Source organism: Poecile atricapillus, chromosome 3 (genome assembly GCF_030490865.1).
Source record: "Poecile atricapillus isolate bPoeAtr1 chromosome 3, bPoeAtr1.hap1, whole genome shotgun sequence".
NCBI lineage: Eukaryota > Metazoa > Chordata > Aves > Passeriformes > Paridae > Poecile > Poecile atricapillus.
The window spans coordinates 116,559,536-116,580,523 of record NC_081251.1 but is presented as its reverse complement, the minus strand read 5'-3'; the positions used below and the strand labels follow the sequence as shown (position 1 = coordinate 116,580,523).

Sequence of the window (20,988 nt, the reverse complement as noted above, 5' to 3'; positions counted from 1 at the left end):
GATAGATCTAGCTTATTATAAATAAATAAATAAATACATAAATAATAACAACAATGTGATCAAAGTAGGACTTACGTATGATCCGTAATTCACTGCTAGGGTCTGCAAAGCCCATGGAAGGCCTAGGCCAATTAAAATATCAAAAACATTGCTTCCGATGGAGTTGGACACGGCCATATCCCCCATACCTGCAGGAATGGAAACCACATACTGTCAGACACGTCGCAGAAAAGTTTTGCAGCTTTAATTTGAGGCAATCCAGGCAATCTCCACTGCTTAAGACCAAGATTTATGGAAGATGGCCCTCACTCCCTCCCTTCCCTTTGCCCTCTCCCCATCATACAAGGCCAGCAGGCTTAAAGGGGCTTAATCCACCTTCCTTCCAGGATCATTTGAGAATTCCTCTCCACTAATCCTCTGCTGCTGAGAGGCCCCGCTGTGCTGGCTGTGACCTGCCAGCCCTCTGGTGCCATGTTCAGGGTGGCTTTAGACACTTCACTGTGACCATGACACGTGAGCTTCTGTATCAGACTGACTGCAAAAGGTCTTTGAGTCGTCTGTTCAGCAGCTGCTTATTTCCATGAGGAGCCGCTGGTTTTGCTTCCCAAAGCAGTACTGGCACTTGCTTTTCCTCTTAACACACCTGTTGCTGGGGCCACAAGTAGGGGGGAGCTGCTTTCCTTAAAAACAGCAGTATCTTTCAGTCCTTATGACTGTGAAGAAAAGATGCAAAGGTGACCTGAAAGATGCTTATGCCATTAAATAGCTCTAATACCACTGATATTCAAATTAAGAAAATTACTGTGATTTTTGAGGAAGGCTTGAATTTAACAATAGTGCCAGAACTTGTTCCACACTGCTGTTGAGAACCTGTTAACTGCCTTGCAACAGCAGCACAATTTATTTCTTTCTTTGTTCTTGCTTTAAATTTCAGGCTCGTGAAAAGAGCTCTGTATATTCTCCTGTTGAGGAAACACCTGTGCTACCTGAAGAGGAGGAGAATGTCAGGACACTTCCACAGCAGGATGCCATCCTGGCAATGACCCACCTTGCCTGGCCACGATAAGGCTTGCCATGCAGTCTGGCACGCTGGTTCCTGCTGCCAAGAAAGTGATGCCCATGATCACATCTGGAATTCCCAGTGTGTACCCAATGATTGTCACCTAAGAAAAGGAAATAAACTGTCAAGCTGCTTACAAGAATTAAGACTCGAGACCAACTTGGCCAAAATCTGCAAGATGCTGTGAGACAGAGGGTATCTCTCAGTGCAAACTCACACTTCCTTTAAACAGAGGCTTTTTTTGTGACAGGCTTTATTTGGTATATTCATCAACTGGCAGGGAATAGCACTCACCTGCTGTGTACCCTCTCAGCTTACTTGTTCCATACATGTCATCCACGGTTTCCCTGATACTAACCTGGAAAAGAGACTATATGGTCGCTCACTACCCTGGGTAACTGTCTCCTGATCTTAGATGAAGTTTGTAAACATTATTACATACAAATACTAGCTAAGCAGACACAAAACCACCCTATGGATCTAGTTCTGCAAGAATTTGACTGAATGTCACGCTACTGCTCATGCTGAGTTCAAAGTGTTAATATTCACAACTCCACATCTCTTGAGCTTGCTTTCTTGCTCCAAGAGAGTGAAAAGTTAGTTATTGTGGCCAGATTGTCACTCAGCAACCCTCACACTACCCTGCAGGACTGGGAGACGTTCCACTGCTGCAGCTCTAATTGTTGCCCACGGTGAAGAATCTGGATGAAATGCCAGCCCTAAATCAAGTCCAAAGGCCATAGCTACTGGCCCCTAATTTTCCTCTCTAAGTGTGGACAGGTCCAACAGAAATAGAAGCAAACCTAAGGTTTCTCACCTGAAAACTCAGGTGTGTAGAACTTCCTATGCATTTTTCTAGACTGACAAACCCCCTCGTGTTTCTTCTCCCAGGCAGTGGTTTCTGGGTTAGTTAGTACGTACCATCCACACCATCATGTAAGAAAAAGCTGCAATCCACAGGGTAGAGGAAGCAAAGGTGACCATGAACCATTTTTCCAAGTGGGGTTTGTTACAGTTGGGCACTGTGAAGTACAGGACAAAACTCAAGGGCCATGTGAAGACCCACTTCAACATTTCTATCTTGCCAGCTGTCAAATGACAAAACAAAGGGAAACAACCACAAGTCACGTCTACTGTATTTCAGAACGCTATTATTTTCTTAGCATGTGCAAGCAAGATGCCAGGAACACCTCAGCCTGTTATAACAACATGCCATTCCTTGTTCAGAAAATTATGATGTGATGGCAGATAGGAGGGCAGAGACAGGCACAGGAGTATGAAGAACCTCCCTGAGAGTTTAAGTAATAGGTCAGACCACATGTGCTCCCCCTCCTCCCCAGTCAAGTTCTTACAGAAACCACATAAAATGCAAGTCCAAGAAAGAGATCTGATTCACCTTCAGTCACCTAATAGGAGGGTACAGAAAAGGCAAGCCCTTCACAAGAGAATTACAAAATTCCTTGCACAAGGGGAATTACAAAAGCCAACAGACTCAGCTTCCAATAAGGGAAATTCAGAATAGATGCTACCTTAAGTTGTGCATTTTCTCTTTTTTTTCTGCTGTGGGGATGGTCAAACGTTGGAACAGGTGCCCAGAAGTCTGTCGGATATCCATCCTTATAGATAATCAAAACTCAACTGGACACAGGCTCGGAGGACCTGCTCTAAGCAGGGGCTGGAGCCAGAGATCTCCAGAGGTCCATGCCAGCCTTGCACATATGAAAGTCCACAGGACATCTAAACTACTGTCTTTAAGGCTCAGGTCTTCTCCTCACTCAAACTACAGAAATGCTGCTTGAGTGAGACTTGAACAGGAGTTCCCAACATTTTTTTTTTGCCTGTAAAGTGTAGGACCAATCCCTACAGTATTCCAGCCTGCCTGCAACACAGCAGATCTTGCCAGCTATGGCAACTGTGACTCAAAGGCAGGACAGCATGACCATGATCACCCCAGGGCCAGAGCCCTGATGTGGTAAGAGGCACTTGGCTAAAAGGAGATCTCCATCCTTCAGGTGCAATGGTCAGCAGCCTGAGGCACATGTGGGTCCTCACGAGTCACGCAGCTGCTCTGACTTTCTAAGCCCTCCATGCAGAGCAAGAAGCACTGTGGCAGTGCCTAGTGAACAGCAGGAAAGCAGAGACACTCAGGACCACCCTGTGTCTCTGCCCCACATCAACATCCCCAGTGCCTTGCCCACACTAGCACTGCACTGTCCAACCGAGGTAAGAGCACACCTCACCTCCCAGCAAAGGTATCTCCTAGCCATGGGCACATCTGACTTTCATTCAGGCTCCTTGCCAGCAGTCCAGGCACCCTCAGCTTCCTCCACAGTGAGCAGAGATCCATCTCTCCAGGGGGTGAGCCATGTTTTGGGGGCAGAATCCACCCTGTGGAGATTGCTGCATCTTCCCTATGACTGCAACAGCAGCACAGGGCCAACACAGGAGCTGCAGCAGAAGTGTGCCAGCCCCAGGACCCTGCACCCTGAGAGGTTCCTGCTGCTTCCCAGTTCCCCATCTCTTTTACAAGTGACCAGGAGCCTCACTGAAAAGTGAAAGCTGATGGAAGCTCCCAGAGACCTCTACGTGAGTCTGCAATGCTTTCCACCATATCCGAACACCACACAAATGCAGGAGCTTCTTACTGGGTAGGTCAAAAGGTGTGTATGGCCCTTCGTGGTCATCATCATCATCATCATCATCATCCTCTTCCTCGTCGTTTTCGTTGTTCTCGTTATCCTCGTTCTCATTCTCGTTCCCAGCCTCGGCCACGTCCTCGTCCCGCCGCGTGCCATTGACGCCGCGCTCGGCAGAGTTGCTGGGGCCTGTTCCATTCTCCACCACGTGCTTGATGGGTATTTTGATTGCTACTTCTGACTCACCATTGGTGTAAGTCCTGCTGTTGATCAGCCTCTGTCTCTGTAAATAAAGCCAAAGTCTTGCTGAAAGATAAGACTTTTTTAAATTTGAGGTTTTTAAAGCAAAAGGGAGGAACAGAGATGGAGAGATGTGTAGAATTCTTTAAAAATTTATCTTTAAAAGCAAAAGGAACAATTTTCAACGTGTACAACGTGATGCTTGCTTGCAGACCACTAGATAAATCTCACATGTACAACTTTTACAAGAGATGGTCCAGTGGCTGTGGAATTGACTCCAGGAGTACTCCAGGACCAGTGACACGCTAAGTGCAGTCTCGGGGCAGTACCATGTTATTAAACATACCTATGCAGGGGGCACCTCCTGTGAGCAACAGCTACATGTAACATAACTGCATAACAACCTGTGCTAGGAATCTCCACAGGGACAGAGAGCAAGGGATGACTCAGTGAAGCCAGTGTCAGAAGGATAAAATCTGGGGAGGCGCTATCAGGGATCCAGAAGAAACACCAGAGTGGCATTTCAAGCCAAACACTGCCATAGGAAAAGGCACATTCAGAAAGAAAAGGGCAGGTGGGGGGGAGACAAAAGACACACCTCATTGATTAACATACGGCTGGCCATGGAGAGACGTGTTTTGGGAGGGAAATGGCTGGTTATCATGATCCGGAGCCCAGCTTCGGAAAATGAAAGCTGGTGTGGGTAGGCAGAGAGCAGCTCATCAACCATGATCACTGAGGCTTTACGGTGGAAATTTCCTGTAGCCAAGGAACAAAAACAAATTGAGGCCTTCTTCCAGCAGTCTCTCCCTCTGCTCTGTGTGGCTCTAAGAAGAATAAACCCATGGGTTCCAGAAGCTCTTTGTAAGAACCATTCTTTCAGCTACACCATTCAAAATAGGCCTCATCTGCCCTTAATTTCTGCCTTCTGCACACTCTGTATTCCTGTTCTCAAATAAATTGCCAACATGGAATCATCATCCCTGCTCCTTACAGAGAACTAAATCTGCTCTGCACAGCTGATCACAGGCCTGCATTAGGCAGACCACTGCTTCAAGAGCAGCTATCCCACCAAGGCAGCTACGTCCCGCTGTCATCTGCACTTCTGTGAGGATATTGTCCTCATCCACGCTGTGCTCCTGCAAGGTACCAACTCAAACCAAAAGAAAGTTCCTGCACCCTGGGCTTGCAGCTCCTGACTGGGAGTTGCCACCAAACCCAGCAGCAAGTGCAGATGGCCAGAGCAACCCACAGCATGGGAGCAAAGGGAGACAAGGCCGGTCCCTGGATCGTGCTCCACCTGGGGCACAGCCCTGCTGCCTGCTGCCTCTGGGGTTCACTCTTCCTGCACCTGCATGACGCCTTGGGCTGTGAATTCTGCACCAGGACTGGGATTTGGCAGCAGGGAAACCTGAAGCCTTATCCAACACACTTCTGCACAGGTTTATTAAAACCAGTCTTAAACACTGGCAAATGTTTTGTGGTATTACCATTTTTAACCATCACTGCTGGTCTTACTTGCAGAAGACTATCTCCTCAGCCTTCATGCTACGTTTTTTTCTCTACTGAGGCTTCCATGGAATAGGGTAGATATGTGAGCTCTGCCATATTAGAGAAATAAAAAAAACAAACCAACAACAAAAACCAACCGGACAGCTTTTCCTTGTGCATTTTCCCACACTGGCATTTGTTGAATGGCACCTGGAAGAACTGCCAAACACAGAAATCTTTCTGTTTCAGACTTTTTGGTCCTCTGTTCAGAAAAAGCTTCAGAAAAGGCCTCAGAAGACAGAGTGTCTGAAACCCCCAGGCACCCCATGGCAGCAGGTGCTGTTGGTGGCCCTGTGCCCCTGGCTGGGAGGCAAAGCAGCACCACTTGCCTTTCCAGGCCTCCCGTGGCCCAGTGCCAAAGAAATACAGGAACAATCTACAAGAAGATGAAGCAATCCTTTTGTCTTCCTTCCTCGGCCAGTAACCGCAAGTGTCCAAATCAAAAAGTTACCAGCAGAGTATGCAAAAACCCACTGTGGGAACATTTAAACCAAATCCCACCATCAGAACTAACCCTGAGGACACTGGTTAAAGTCGGATGTGCCAGGCCTGAGTTTGTGCTCAGTGAGTTTTCCCTGTCCAGCTTTCCTGGTTTTTCCTGAGTTTTTCCACTGCCAGCACAGTTCTGCTGTGGAGAGCTCCAGGCGACAGAGAGCTGTTCCCAAAAAAGCAGTTTCCCCAAATCAGAGTGCACAGCACTGCTGACAGCCATCCCTCTGCTACAGACCTGTAACTGAGAGCTGGCAGACTCCAAGCATTTGCTGCTGCAAATAAACCCCACTACATTTCACATTTAACTGCTTCCTGTATACTGACTACGCCTATCAAGCCCTGTGTGCAAGAAAAGAGACCTATTTTTGGTTGGTTGGTTAGGGATTTTTGATAGACTAGCTAAACAAAAGAGGCAGCCCATCTGTGGTCAGAGACCACAGATGACAAGACAGACAAGACAGAGCTTCTTCTCAGGCTCAGTCAGTGCCTCAGGGAAAAGTGAAGTGTTATTTCTGAGGACAGGCACATATACATCCCAAGCAGATACTACACATGCTTGGTGACTGTTTTAGTTTTAAAGACAAAATAAATCCACTGTGAATACAGTTCAGGACATCCTTGCAAATGCAGACATTGAACTACTGCTGCTGAGCTACAGGACGGGGGAATTTGTTTTTAAGCTGAAGAAACACAACCATTTTTATATATGATCATGACTAAAGTCAAACTGGACCGGATTTCAGCTGAAGTGAAATACCCTTAAAGACCACTTACATGGAAAAGTTGGGCATGGTAAAGCCAGCAAGTGCAGTAAGAGCACAGAACCCAGACCCACACAGAGCCCTCACTGTCCCTTCACTGGGAGTAAAGTGTACACTGTGCACTAAGCAGGGCCTTTTTTCTTGCTCGGTTGATGTCCCTTTGGAGTGGAGTTAAATTTAACTGGAGATGCTGTAAATGGGCAACTTCAGCGCAGAGTAACAGTGCCCACAGGAGGATTTTAAATGGCTGTAACAGGCTAGATAAGCACCCCTAGGCTTGAAGGAGTCCTTACAGCCAAGCACTTGTCCAGAAGCAAGAATCAGCTGCAAGAGGCCTCACAGCACAGGCTGTGGTGGCTGGGATCACCACACCATGCCCTCATCTGTGAGAGGGGTTCCACAAGGGCCACCTGGCCCCTCCTATTTCATGGCTTACAGGACAGCAGCAGTGCCCACCACGTGAGCAAGGAGAGAACACCCAGAATGATGCAAGTGAGAGGGTGACTTACTGGAACAATTACCTTTCTTTAGTAACACCACTGTGGCGTCGCAGTTGCTGTTGTCGTCCATTTCTGTGTTACTTGCTAAACCATTCACCATATTTGCAGAGTTTTTTGTCTTCCTCTCAAAGCAGTGATGAATGGTTGAGTTGTACCTGCACAAATGAAACAAACTCAAGGATGTACTTTTATTTCTTGACAGTCTTCCTTTCCTAGCCTTGTATCATGCAATACAGCTAAGGGAGGGAAGAAAACTCCTCTGGTTTTAAGGAGTATCCCAGAGCTCCAGCTAAATTGTACATCACACAGTCTCTCTGTACCCAAAGGGCTATGAAAGATAGAAGTCATGGATCTTGAATGACATGCACGTTTATGTGTTAGGTGCAATGGATATTCTGTATCATAAGTAATCTTTGCTTGTCATCATCCAAGTGTATTTTTTATCACATAACCACACCTGAGTATCACCATTATTTTACTGGGACGACTCAACACAGAAACACAACACCTTATGCTAAATTCAGGTCAGCTTTGGCAGGGGTGGAGAATAATCCTTGCTTCTTGGAGCATCCGAGAGTGGACACAGATGTGAGTCAAGACTCTCCCCATGACACTCAAAGGCAAGGGTAGACCCCTATATAGACCAGGCAGAGGTCCCTAACTAGGGTGACCACCTTTCAAGCTATATCCAAACAGGTCTAAATAGCCTGTTCACATTACAAGGTTGTTTTTAGGAAAAAAATTGCTCACATTACAACTGTCTTGCTGGTCAGTTACTTGTTCCAACAGTGAAGCTACCCTCCATGTCAAAATTTTCAATTATTAGATGAATTCTGACTTGTGTTCCCTTCAGCCAGCCTGAGTGTTTTGCTGTTCTCACTGAGAACTGCTTTCACAATATTTACTCTACTCATCATTTCAAAATAAATCTCTAGTCTTACTTGTGGAGACAAGAGTCAGTGGTGTGCTTGGCAGCTGGTAGGTATTGTTGAATGTTCCAGTTTGAATCTGGATTTCCTTTCCACTGGCTTTTGAAAACAAGACAGGAGGAGCAGAACAGACCAGTTTTAATGGCAAGAACTTGTGTGGAAGAAATCACACAGGCCAGATGCTCAGAAAATCACTGCTGACTGCTGTAGTTTTATCACGGGTCTCCAGGTAAGCAGAACTGCTAAGAGCTGCTGCAGAGCTTTGCACCCACAAAAAGTAGATTAGAATCTCACTCCTGCTTATTTCTGAGTAGGAATACTAGAGTAAAGTCAGAAGAGACTATTTTGGTGGGACTTGAGAATGGATCCAGGCCTCTTCTCTGCCACAGGTTGTCTGCATTAGCCTTGGTCAGTTCACACAGGACGAGATCCATAAAGCACAGATTCACAGGATAGTTTAGGTTGGAAAAAACCTTCACAATCATCAAGTCCAGTGTTAATTTGGCACTGCCAAGCCCACAGCTAAGCCATGTCCCTAAGCACCACATTTTTACACATCTTTTAAACCCCTTCAGGGAGATGATTCCACCACTGGCCTGGGAAGCCTGTTCCTGTGCCTGACAACCCTTTTGGTGAAGAAATTTTCCCTAACAGCCAAGCTAAACCTCATCTGGCAGAACTGGAGGCTGCTGCTTCTTGTTGTAAAGGCTGGGTGAGGCAAGGGGAGCAGGGAGCCTTAGAATTTAGATAAGCTGAGGGCACATTTGACTTACTTCATTATAAAGATGTAGATGACGTACATCAGCACCAAGACTAAGGACTCCCACCTGGAAACAAGAGCAACACATAAACACATCAGAGCAGGGCACGGCATCAGCCACTCCCCATCTGCCACACCACAAGTGTGCAGAGAAAGGCTTGACCCTCCTTAGGGCTGCCTTAACATTCCTCTAAAAACAAAAGGGACACATAAAGAAACGGCTCGCACATCCATGCATGATGCCACCTTTGTTTTCTTGGCTTCTGTGATTTTACTTGGCCAAACTGACCTGTCAGCTAAGAACAAGTGGCAAAACCCAGGAGTTCAGTGAGCAAATCACACACCAGGACCATAACCATGGGATGTGGCCAAGGGAGGGGAGCAGCCACCCTGCTCTGCCTGCAGGGGTGTAGAGCAGGATGCTGGGCTTTGTAAAGCTGATTGTGCTGAGGCAACCTGAGCAAGGACAGCTGCTCTGCCACTGCTGCTGCTGCGTGAGCACTGAGTGCAGCAGACAGCAGTTCAAACTGCTGATTACATACTGACAGGTTTCTTCCCTCTGCTCTTTCTGGGTCAAACTAATGGAATCATAAAATTTGTATGAAAACAAATTACAATATGACTTTTAGAGCTTGTTTCTAGGTAATCTTTTTCACTGTCCAAAATGCTGTATTCTGCTTCGTTCCCCAAGACAAACTGTTAGCCCTTGTGGGGAAATCATCCATTATCAAACTACTGTATGCTAAACTCGTGGAACACTTTCTCCACAAGGACTGTGAGATATTGCACTAACTGTATCAATGTCTCATTCCCTGCTTCTGAAGATTCAGCTTTCAGCTTCTGTGTTATGGTTTACTTTTGGCTTTTTTTTTAAGAGCACAGTTAAATACAACTAGCCCTCGAGTGAATTTCAGTTTTAAAAAAACCACACACAAAAAAAATCAACACAGAAAACAAGGCCATTGCCAAGAATGGGTATTTGAAACCTGCCTCTGAAATGAGCAAGAGCCAGTGAGGGAAAACATCAGCCTAAGCAGCCTGATGCTCCCTAGTGCTTGTAATCCAAATTACACCAGCTGGGAGTGATACCAAAGCCAACGCTGTCACCTCCAGATGTCACCACAACACCTCTGGAATGTGTTGGAAAACAAAACCATGAGACCAAAGCAACTGAGAAGTATCTGCAGCCCTCCTAAACCACCATACCTACTGCACTGCACTTTAACACATTAATAGGGATATCTTTTTTTAATATTATTATTATTTTTATTTCTTGAAATTGGCTATTCACTGAATTATGAAAAATCCAGCTATACACTTATTTATGACTGCTTGGGTGGTCCCTTCTGGCAGACCCACAACTCTGCTGAGCACACTGTCATCCCCAGGCTGCTGCAGGGCATGCAAAGGGCACTGACTGCTGCCACTGTACCAGGAACAGTCTGAGTGACACTCTCCTGGGCTGTCTTCTCTAGCTCAAAAAATTACTTATTCTAGCTTGTCTCTACATTTCTCACACAGCAGCAAATAGCTGCCCTGCAGAACTTTTTAGCTTTCTCCTTTACCCCTCATAAACACTAATTATGGCACTTTTAATGGTATAACCAAAAAAAAATTGAAAAGGGATTTACTTACCAGGAAACTCTTTCATCGTAAATAAACTGTGGAGAAAAGATTTTAAAATAGCACGTTATACACAAAACCACAGTTGAAAACAACTCATCACCTGAGGCAGGGGACAGAGTAAAGCAAGCCAGGGCTTGTGGCAATTGCATTAAGCTCAGGTGTATTTTGGCACTGCCCTCCTTCCCAGCCTTTGAACTTCTCAACCTTTAGTTTCTCTCACCTAGTCAAGGCAAGCAGGTACTCCTTCCCAAATGCCACCGGAGCCTCGTGCAGCAGTTAGAGGGAAAGCAGTGGTGAGCCAGAGACAGGGCTGCACCACTCCGACCCAGCTGGCTCTCACCAGACACGGCCTCCTCCCCACCGGCTCCCGGCCGGACGCAGTGACCTGCCGGCAGATCCACGGCAAGCTCCACAGCTGCTGCCACATCCCGCTGGGCCCAGCGTGCTGTCCCCATCAGCCCGGGGTGAGCACCACCTCAGCTGACTGCAGCTACCGGGACAGCCCCTTCGGCACACTGCTGATGGACGGGCACTATGGCTTCCCCAACAGTGCTGTGCAGCCTCCTAGCGAAAGGAACGTACCTCCTCCCTGAGGGAAGGAGCAGCGCCATGGCGAGGTGCGTGAGGGAAGGTGCGTGAGGGAAGGTGCGTGAGGGAAGGTGCGTGAGGGAAGGTGCGTGAGGGAAGGAGCAGCGCCATGGCGAGGGGCGTGAGGGAAGGGGCGTGAGGGAAGGAGCAGCGCCATGGCAAGGGGCGTGAGGGAAGGTGAGTGAGGGAAGGTGCGTGAGGGAAGGAGCAGCGCCATGGCGAGGGGTGTGAGGGAAGGGGCGTGAGGGAAGGAGCAGCGCCATGGCGAGGGGCGTGAGGGAAGGTGCGTGAGGGAAAGTGCGTGAGGGAAGGAGCAGCGCCATGGTGAGGGGCGTGAGGGAAGGTGCGTGAGGGAAGGGGCATGAGGGAAGGAGCAGCGCCATGGCGAGGGGCGTGAGGGAAGGGGCGTGAGGGAAGGAGCAGCGCCATGGCGAGGTGCGTGAGGGAAGGGGCATGAGGGAAGGTGCGTGAGGGAAGGTGCGTGAGGGAAGGTGCGTGAGGGAAGGTGCGTGAGGGAAGGTGCGTGAGGGAAGGTGCGTGAGGGAAGGTGCGTGAGGGAAGGAGCAGCGCCATGGCGAGGGGCGTGAGGGAAGGTGCGTGAGGGAAGGGGCATGAGGGAAGGAGCAGCGCCATGGCGAGGGGCGTGAGGGAAGGGGCGTGAGGGAAGGAGCAGCGCCATGGCGAGGGGCGTGAGGGAAGGTGCGTGAGGGAAGGTGCGTGAGGAAAGGAGCCGCGCCATGGCGAGGGGCGTGAGGGAAGGTGCGTGAGGGAAGGAGCAGGTCCACGGCGAGGGGCGTGAGGGAAGGTGCGTGAGGGAAGGAGCAGCGCCATGGCGAGGGGCGTGAGGGGAGGTGCGTGAGGGAAGGTGCGTGAGGGAAGGAGCAGCGCCATGGCGAGGGGCGTGAGGGAAGGTGCGTGAGGGAAGGTGCGTGAGGGAAGGAGCAGCGCCATGGCGAGGGGCGTGAGGGAAGGGGCGTGAGGGAAGGAGCAGCGCCATGGCAAGGGGCGTGAGGGAAGGTGAGTGAGGGAAGGTGCGTGAGGGAAGGAGCAGCGCCATGGCGAGGGGTGTGAGGGAAGGGGCGTGAGGGAAGGAGCAGCGCCATGGCGAGGGGCGTGAGGGAAGGTGCGTGAGGGAAAGTGCGTGAGGGAAGGAGCAGCGCCATGGTGAGGGGCGTGAGGGAAGGTGCGTGAGGGAAGGGGCATGAGGGAAGGAGCAGCGCCATGGCGAGGGGCGTGAGGGAAGGGGCGTGAGGGAAGGAGCAGCGCCATGGCGAGGTGCGTGAGGGAAGGGGCATGAGGGAAGGTGCGTGAGGGAAGGTGCGTGAGGGAAGGTGCGTGAGGGAAGGTGCGTGAGGGAAGGTGCGTGAGGGAAGGTGCGTGAGGGAAGGTGCGTGAGGGAAGGAGCAGCACCATGGCGAGGGGCGTGAGGGAAGGTGCGTGAGGGAAGGGGCATGAGGGAAGGAGCAGCGCCATGGCGAGGGGCGTGAGGGAAGGGGCGTGAGGGAAGGAGCAGCGCCATGGCGAGGGGCGTGAGGGAAGGTGCGTGAGGGAAGGTGCGTGAGGAAAGGAGCCGCGCCATGGCGAGGGGCGTGAGGGAAGGTGCGTGAGGGAAGGAGCAGGTCCACGGCGAGGGGCGTGAGGGAAGGTGCGTGAGGGAAGGTGCGTGAGGGAAGGAGCAGCGCCATGGCGAGGGGCGTGAGGGAAGGTGCGTGAGGGAAGGTGCGTGAGGGAAGGAGCAGCGCCATGGCGAGGGGCGTGAGGGAAGGTGCGTGAGGGAAGGTGCGTGAGGGAAGGTGCGTGAGGGAAGGTGCGTGAGGGAAGGAGCCGCGCCATGGCGAGGGGCGTGAGGGAAGGTGCGTGAGGGAAGGTGCGTGAGGGAAGGTGCGTGAGGGAAGGTGCGTGAGGGAAGGAGCAGCGCCATGGCGAGAGGCGTGAGGGGAGGTGTGTGAGGGAAGGTGCGTGAGGGAAGGAGCAGCGCCATGGCGAGGGGCGTGAGGGAAGGTGCGTGAGGGAAGGTGCGTGAGGGAAGGTGCAGCGCCACGGCGAGGGGCGTGAGGGAAGGTGCGTGAGGGAAGGAGCAGCGCCATGGCGAGGGGCGTGAGGGAAGGTGCGTGAGGGAAGGTGCGTGAGGGAAGGTGCGTGAGGGAAGGTGCGTGAGGAAAGGAGCCGCGCCATGGCGAGGGGCATGAGGGAAGGTGCGTGAGAGAAGGTGCGTGAGGGAAGGAGCAGCGCCATGGCGAGGGGCGTGAGGGAAGGTGCGTGAGGGAAGGAGCAGCGCCATGGCGAGGGGCGTGAGGGAAGGTGCGTGAGGGAAGGAGCAGCGCCATGGCGAGGGGCGTGAGGGAAGGGGCGTGAGGGAAGGTGCGTGAGGGAAGGAGCAGCGCCATGGCGAGGGATGAGGAAAAGGGCCCGCATTGGCAGTGGCTGAAGGGCTGCACCGGCAGGTGGCTGCCGTGCTCCGTGACCAAGCCCCTCCCCTTGCTGTGCTCCGCCAGCCCAGCTGCTCCCCGTGCCCCCGGCTCTCCTCACACCGCAGCGGGATGGCTGCAGAGGGGACCCCCGCTGCCTCCGCAGGAGGCTGGAGCTGGGGCTGCACGCAGCCCTCGCGGCCTCAGTGACGGGCCATGGTCCATTCGGCCCTTCCAAAGCACCAGCAGGGAAATGCGTGCCCGCACCGGGGATTAGAGATTCAAAGCTGTGCCCTGGGGAAACAGGAGGGCAAAGGCACGAGGCCCTGAAAGCACAGTGAACGCTTCCCGTTGGCCATACAGCCGTAAATCGCAACTCCTGTGTGACAGCCGGCACGAGGCAAGAGTTACACTGGTTACTGGAAGAAAACATGACTACAAAATGTCGTAAGTTACAGTTCCCAGTCACCGTGATCTAATCTGACAAGGCCTGGCTTAGGTTACAATGTTTTGGTGCAATGTGATGTGAAAGCGTGTGCATTGACTTCTGTGACTAAAAATAGCACCAATCTCAATTTTGCCACTAATGACTCTGACCATGTCCCTCCAAGTTAAGATACAGAGGCATCTTTTTCCTTTCAAGAGAATAAGTTTTGCCAAACTCTACAAGAAGACAAGGTATCATTGTAATATTATTATAAAGTTAAAAATAAAATCGTAGGGCTGAATCAAGGTGAATTAAGTATGGTAAATGTGGCTTATCCACTTCTAACCTCTGTGGTTTAGAGCTCTCTCTCATCAAATGGCTGGAGCATCAAACAGGTGAGTCTATATTGCTTTCTTTCTTACAACAGCGTTGTACTTGTTTTTCTAGTGCAAATGGAGACAGAGCTATATTGATTTACCCAGCACAGTATCAAGCTTTTTAAAGTTGCTGTAACTCAGCATTGGGAAGAATATATTTATTTCCCCTCAGGTGCATATATGATTAGTAAAGATATCAGCAGAGTGGAACTTTTAACACAGCACCACAGGCTGTTGTTTAAAACCACCACAAGAACAAACTTCTACAAACAATATAATTCTTCAAGATTGATGACTGTATTCCAGCTGCAGAGAAGTCTCCATGCCCTCATATGGAAAAATTATCCCTGCATATAAAGCACTCAAGTGTCTTCTAAAAGGAGTGCACAAATCTAGTGAAGGGGGAACCACAGGCAGGTTATGCTGTGCCCTGCACAGAGCCTGTGGCTCATCTCCCACCCAAGCCATGGGGGACTGGAGGGTCAGAATTTGAGGAACAATGTCCTGCCACCTCATTTTGATTGTCTTAAAAGGACAGGACAAATTAGAGGCACTGGGGAGCCAGGAAGGGAAGTAGAAACTTCTTAAACTGAAGCAGTATTTGACTCTGAAAGGAAAAATTCTCGTGTGCTATCAGCTGGGGAGCAATATTGCATACAAAAGGGTTGGTACGTCAGCTAGCAGGAAGCTAAACCTTTAAACACAATGTTTTCCCTTCTTCCCACCTTTCTCTGCTTTTCCCTAATATGTGTTTAAGTAATCATTTGCAATGATTGTTATGGAGTAACACTGAAAGACCTGGGATGCACTCCACCTCTCCCAGGCCAAATTAGCCAGGTAGTGCTGTAACATGGGAATAAAAATTCTAGCAATGCCTTCAAGCCATTAAGCCACTAATGCCTGGAGCTGCATTATCCTGCTACCCTGGCTGCCTGGAGGGCCTTGAATTCTGCCACTGAAAAGATGAGCAGAAGAGTGGGCATATAGCTGGAGAGAAGCTAACTCATGGCTTGGGAAAAAAATAACCTTATCCTGGTATTATGTGGTACACTCCCAAAAGGGTAGGACTCCTGCAGTTCTGTAACTGCAAAGAACAGCTTATACAGAAATAAAGTATTGGAGAGAAGTCTTAGGGGTAACAGAGATGTCTGTTCTGCAAGCCACACAACTTCCTCATGGCACAGAAATAGTAGATAGGAATTTCAAGGGTGCACTGGACACAAAAGAGTAGAGAATTGTTCTCCACATCCTGATGCAGCTGACAAGCACAGGGATGAGCCAGGCATGAAAAAAAACAACTGCCTTGCTTAAAGAATTTAAAAGTAATGACTGAGTGAAGAGATTTTCAACTTTTCTGCCTCCACACAATAAATGAAATGTCCAATCCAAGCACCAGGAGGCCAGATGCCAGGCAGATGCCCACATCTGTGCTTCCTGTGAAGTGACCTAAGAGAATGCTTGCTGGATGTCTTTAAGCTTGTGCAATGGAATTCACTACAATTAGTAGGTGTGGCTCTGTTTGCTGTTTAGCAACCCTTTTTGGTATGATGCTGCTCTCTAGCTGTCAAAACAAAAAAGTTTTTTGGTTTTGCAGCTCATTGCTAACAATTATGTAAAGAAGTTATTTTTCACCAGGTACAAAATGTCTGGCTTTGCAGTATGGAGAATAAAAGTACAAACGGGTTGAGAAAGATTCCCTGTTTGGGATGAGGCAGAGAGAGGTGTTTGCAGCTACTGAGTATGTCTGGAAACACAGGCAGGAGGAAACAAACCAAAACCCACTGTTGAAATGCACTAACCAAAGTAACCCAGACTGCAGAAATGCAAGTGAGCCTCTTCTGACTCTTAAAGTCCCCTTCTTGCTGACCTATGGAAGTCAACCTCACAAAATCACTGCTCCTGTCTTAGGGAGTCTGGGGTACTAGGCTAGGCTGGGGGAAAAAAAAGAAGTGTAACTGCTACCTGAAAACTCAGTTTTTACATTTCTTGGCATTGTTTGGTATTGGTTGCAAAGGTAATACTAAACTGACAGCAGTGTCTTTACCCAACATTTGTGCCAACCTGATTTCACCGAGTAGCCCAATTCTGAGAGATCTGGAGAATTTTCTCAGCTTGATGAAAACCGGGATAGACACAGCACTAAGGAACCGCTCAAAATGTAGTCTTTGAGGACTTGCTTTCAGCATGCACTGATGCCCCATTATGTGTGGAAAAACTAACCTGAATGTTTTGTAGTAGCTGTTCAGATCTCTCTCCTCTGGGCACAAGTGCTGCCTCCTTATAGTTTAGTGACATGTTTCTTAGCAAGTCATGAAGGCCACTGCCAGGAGAGCACTGCAGGCCTGCCTGGGGGCTCAGAACGTGGGTTTAGCTCTGCACCCCAAGTCTGCACTGGGCCACCACGCCCCACCTCAGCCATCCCCTCTGGGCTCTCCGGACACTCCTGCATCTCCTGCCCTCGGGCCAAACTTGCCAGCAGAACCAGGGAGACCACAAGCAGTTTTCCACAAGCAGTCATCTCCCAGCTCGAGCTGGGATCCCAGCTACCAGACTGTGATGCCATGCAGGTTCCCTTTACAGGTGGCAGTAGACATGGGCTCTCACACACAGATGAAGAACCTTCAAAAACTTACCACGATGAGCGCAACAACAGACAGCGTGTAGTAGATTGAATCTCTCAAGAGACTCCACGAGGACAGTGCAACAACCTGGGGAAACAGGCAAAAAGAGGGTGTCAGCCAGGCTCTCTCCAGCACGAGTGCCACACCAGCAGTGTGTGTGCCCAGGTTCTGCCTGTCACTCTGTGGGAGCTGTCCCCACGTGTGGTGGGAACTCAAGGAAACAGGCACAAGAAGGGAAACGCTTTTTGTGGCTGCTGGGGGAACAGCTACAAGGGAAACAGGAATGGCCAGAGCTGAAGTACCTGTGGACTCAGCTGTCCCCCACGTCGGGCTGCATGTCCCCAGGGAGTCTGTGAGGGGTGCTGCTTTACAGGAAGGGAGGGGCTCAGGCTTTACCAGCACTGATGAGCATTACTACAGCTCTGTGTGCATCTACACAGGTTTGGGGACACTCAAGTCAACACTCCAGCACAGTGCCACGAACAAAACCCAGGAATTTATATGCAATGGAGAATAAAAAGGGATCACTGTGCAGTTCACATCACTCGACACCTTCCAAAGCCACAGAAATTATGAAGAATTCTCACTGCAGGCTACAGGAGCTTACAATTCAGATCTTACAGGAAAATACCAGTGAATGAATTTATCTTTAAACTTCATTAATAGTATTCAAAAGGATAAATTAAAAGCAGTCATGGAGGTAACATCTTCAATATGATTCTACTTTTTGCAGCTCTAGGAAGTCCCTTCTCTAGAAGCTTCTCTTCAAATCTCTATTTCCCATTCCTGGAGTGCATTTCAAATACTCTGGGCCACATCCTTCAAAGGTGTAAAGCTGAAGGAGGAAGATGATTCATTTACACTGATCGGATCTGAACACATACATGAATTTTCTGACCATACCCTCCAGTCCTGCTTGTATATGAATTCAGTCACATGAACAGTAACCTAATTTTCAGTTCTATTTCAGTGTTAGCAAGAAGAGTTGCCCAAACTTCTCTTCATATTACCTCATAATATTGGAATTTTCTAAAACTGCTTACGACACAAATGCTGTAAAAAGATACTGACCATTATACCTAAAAAATCTCTACAGTCTCTTAGTAGCATGGCTTTCTAAAATTGGTATCATTTATGCCCGGTGTAAAGTCTCTTTATGCACCCATTTACATGTTAGAAACTCCTACCTGAAGCAAAAAAGCAGGCTTTTAAAGCCCTTGGTCAAACCACATTTCTACCAGCTGACAATACATTTCAAGGCGCACACACACAGGTGAATGAAGATGCTTTCTGATGGAAATTTCCAAATGTAGGAACATGGGGTTGGGTTCATAATTCTATTCAGGGATCCTCAATTAAATCTCACATTTTACATCAGTGTGCCCCTTCATTCTGATTGAGCACATTTTGCTCCAAAGAGTTTGCAAGAAATTTTGCAATAGAGTTTATAGAACAATTTGACGTTATTCCACTCAGTTTTCAGGATGCTGCTGAAGGTCCTCTGCACTTGCCTCAGTGTGGATGCTGGTGGGGATTTTACAGCTGTAAACTTTGCCTCTGCACACAGAAGCCACGTTTCTGAAGCAAGGGACAGCCCCTACAGGAAAAGGCTCTGTCTCATAACCTCTGTCCCCTGCCTGAGGGGTCTCACCACACAGCACAGCACACCTGTGAAAGCAAGGTACCCCGGCTACGAGGAGTCAAGGTAGTATTCCTCCTGTTCTTTAATATTCTACAATGATCCTGAAGGTGCAGGATAATATTTTCCCAAGAAATTTTCCTCAGACGCCTGAATGAGCCCAGTAAGATCCAGATGCTTAAATGGACCTTTCTAGTAGGGACCTACTGCCCAGAACTGATAGATCAAGATCCTGTGGCGATCACAAGGACTCTTCTGCCGATTCCCGACCGGACTGAAGGGAATGTGCTCATGCCTGGCAGCTGTACAGGCTGCCCAAATTTCACAGACATCCGAGTGGGTCTCCCTGGGGCAATAACTGGGGCAGTTAAATCTCAGATGTCTTTAGGGCCCAAGTCACCTAGCTGAAGCTTCTGCAGCATTTGGTCCACGTGACACAGGGAAGCCACGCACGTAAGGCAAGCACGTGCCGAGGGTGAAAGGAGCTCACGAGCACTGAGGGCAATGGCAGTGCTCAGCCTGCTGGTCAGAACCACGTCCTGAGGCAGAACTACCGCGCTCCTGAAGGCCTAAGTTGTGCCTTGCAGCCACTGAGGACTCCCCATAACCCTAACATGCCGAAAAACACTTAAACTACAGATCAGCAAGGAAAAAACAAATCACAGAAGCAAACAGCTTGGGTAAAAACATAATCAAATTTGAGTTTTTTATACTATCTGTACTGTAAGCCAGCAGTGAGCTGGTCCTGCAGGAGCTGAGCATAAGGAAGCAGCTGTAGAACCACTGATTGTCAATCCAGTGATGTTTCCTCCTTTTGAAGTGAGCACCTGAAATTCAAACCCCAGACAAGTGCCCTCTTAGCTGTCCCTTGACCCAGCTCCCCTGAGCTGAAAAGAACAACTCTGAAGTAAAGGCTTAAACAAGAGCATCCTCTGATGGCTCCTCACAAGACACACTGAGCCTGCTCCCCTGCATGCCACAGCATCACACCTAGGGGTAAACTTACCTATAACAGGTACCTGGTTTCTCACAGGTAAACTTTCACCCTGCAAAACTCCACATCTAACATTTACTGCTCAGAATGCTAACTTCCCTTTTTGACGGGCTGGAGAGCAGGAAAATCAACATTTTCTCATTTCTTGATTCCTGAGGTTTGCAACCCCTGAAGCCGTGGCCCTGTGCAGCACACACCATCTCCTCCATCTAGCACACATGTGGAGATCAAGCAGCAGAGGGAAAAATCCCCTAAAATCAGACACTGGTGTCTGCTGCCTGTGTTGAACTGAAGTTGGCTCAGGGTAACCAGGACCTCAGTAGCAATATGCCCCATGCCTCATCCTGGAACTTCACCATTTATCCTCTGTAAAACTGACCCTTCTCTCTTCTGCTCTTCCAAATTGTTTCTCTGCTCTTAGAAGTATGGAAGCTCTTCTCCCATCCAGGAGATAACCATCACCAGAGGCCACCCAGCTGGCTGCTTTCCAGCCTGCTCTGCCCACAGCGGCACATGTGGCAGAGCACGTGTGCATTCCTGAGTATTCTGGTTGCTAAACTTCCAGGAGAAGCTTGTAATCACATCCATGTTCTTCAGGGGTCTTCCTCACTCTGAATTATTTTGGGGGTTTTCCTCATCTCATGGCTGGTTCTTTGCTTGACATTCTCAAGTGTTGATCAGCTACTAACACTGCTGGGAAATGCCAGGCTTTGGAAGCAATCTCCCTAATCTTGTTTCTCGGTTACCCTCTGGCACAGAAGGTCTAGATTTTTAGGTATTAAGAGCTAATAACCTAATTTGCTGTTGTGGAGAGGCAGGAATGCTTGGACGAGGGTGTCAAAAGATTAAAGACAATCCCTGCAAGTGATTAGCCTTATGGAGGTCAAGAGAGATGTAGCAGCAGTAAATCCACCACTGTCAAAAGGCATCCAGAAGCAGAGAATCTGGGTCAGACCTCATGCTTCCCCTCTTTGATGTGGACTGCACAGAAGTGATTAGGGGAGCTCTTACAACACGCTAGCAGATGCAGGAATCTGGCTTTAGAGAGCTGTTCTGTGCTGCCTGACAAAGCTGCTGCTCGCTGTGATCCCTTGCAAGCCCCTGGCCCAGCAGCACGCTGCGTCAGTCCTCTGGGTCAGCTGCAGCCAGACGTGTGCTGGAACCTCCTCACACGCTGCTCCTGCTTTGCAGGAGCTGCCCTCGGAGCTGAGGAGGGGCCTTCTGAAGCCTGCTGGGGTCCCCTCCAGAGGGGGCTGTGCTCCTGACACTATTGTTCTGGAAACCCTCAGCACAATTTCCAATCAGCCCCGTGATAACACAGCAGGATCTCATGCCAAAGCAAGAGAAACAACCGACCGCTGGCCACTGTTACAGGAAGA

The 20,988-nt window shown here is 49.2% G+C and overlaps 1 protein-coding gene across 2 annotated transcripts in view; it reads right to left on the bottom strand.

Moving 5' to 3' along the window:
* The window catches only part of SLC24A3 (solute carrier family 24 member 3), a 108,709-nt gene that overhangs the window by 12,680 nt on the left and 75,041 nt on the right, over nt 1-20,988 (bottom strand). The window contains exons 7-15 of one of the 2 annotated variants that reach the window (XM_058834914.1): nt 16,989-17,063; nt 10,565-10,590; nt 8,943-8,996; nt 7,250-7,395; nt 4,535-4,695; nt 3,706-3,979; nt 1,982-2,148; nt 1,049-1,163; nt 76-188 (exon numbers count right to left, since the gene is read on the bottom strand). In XM_058834914.1, coding sequence (XP_058690897.1) covers nt 76-188; nt 1,049-1,163; nt 1,982-2,148; nt 3,706-3,979; nt 4,535-4,695; nt 7,250-7,395; nt 8,943-8,996; nt 10,565-10,590; nt 16,989-17,063 — 1,131 coding nt within the window. The remainder of the gene's footprint in view (nt 1-75; nt 189-1,048; nt 1,164-1,981; nt 2,149-3,705; nt 3,980-4,534; nt 4,696-7,249; nt 7,396-8,942; nt 8,997-10,564; nt 10,591-16,988; nt 17,064-20,988) is intronic. The other variant, XM_058834915.1, reaches the window with a different exon arrangement.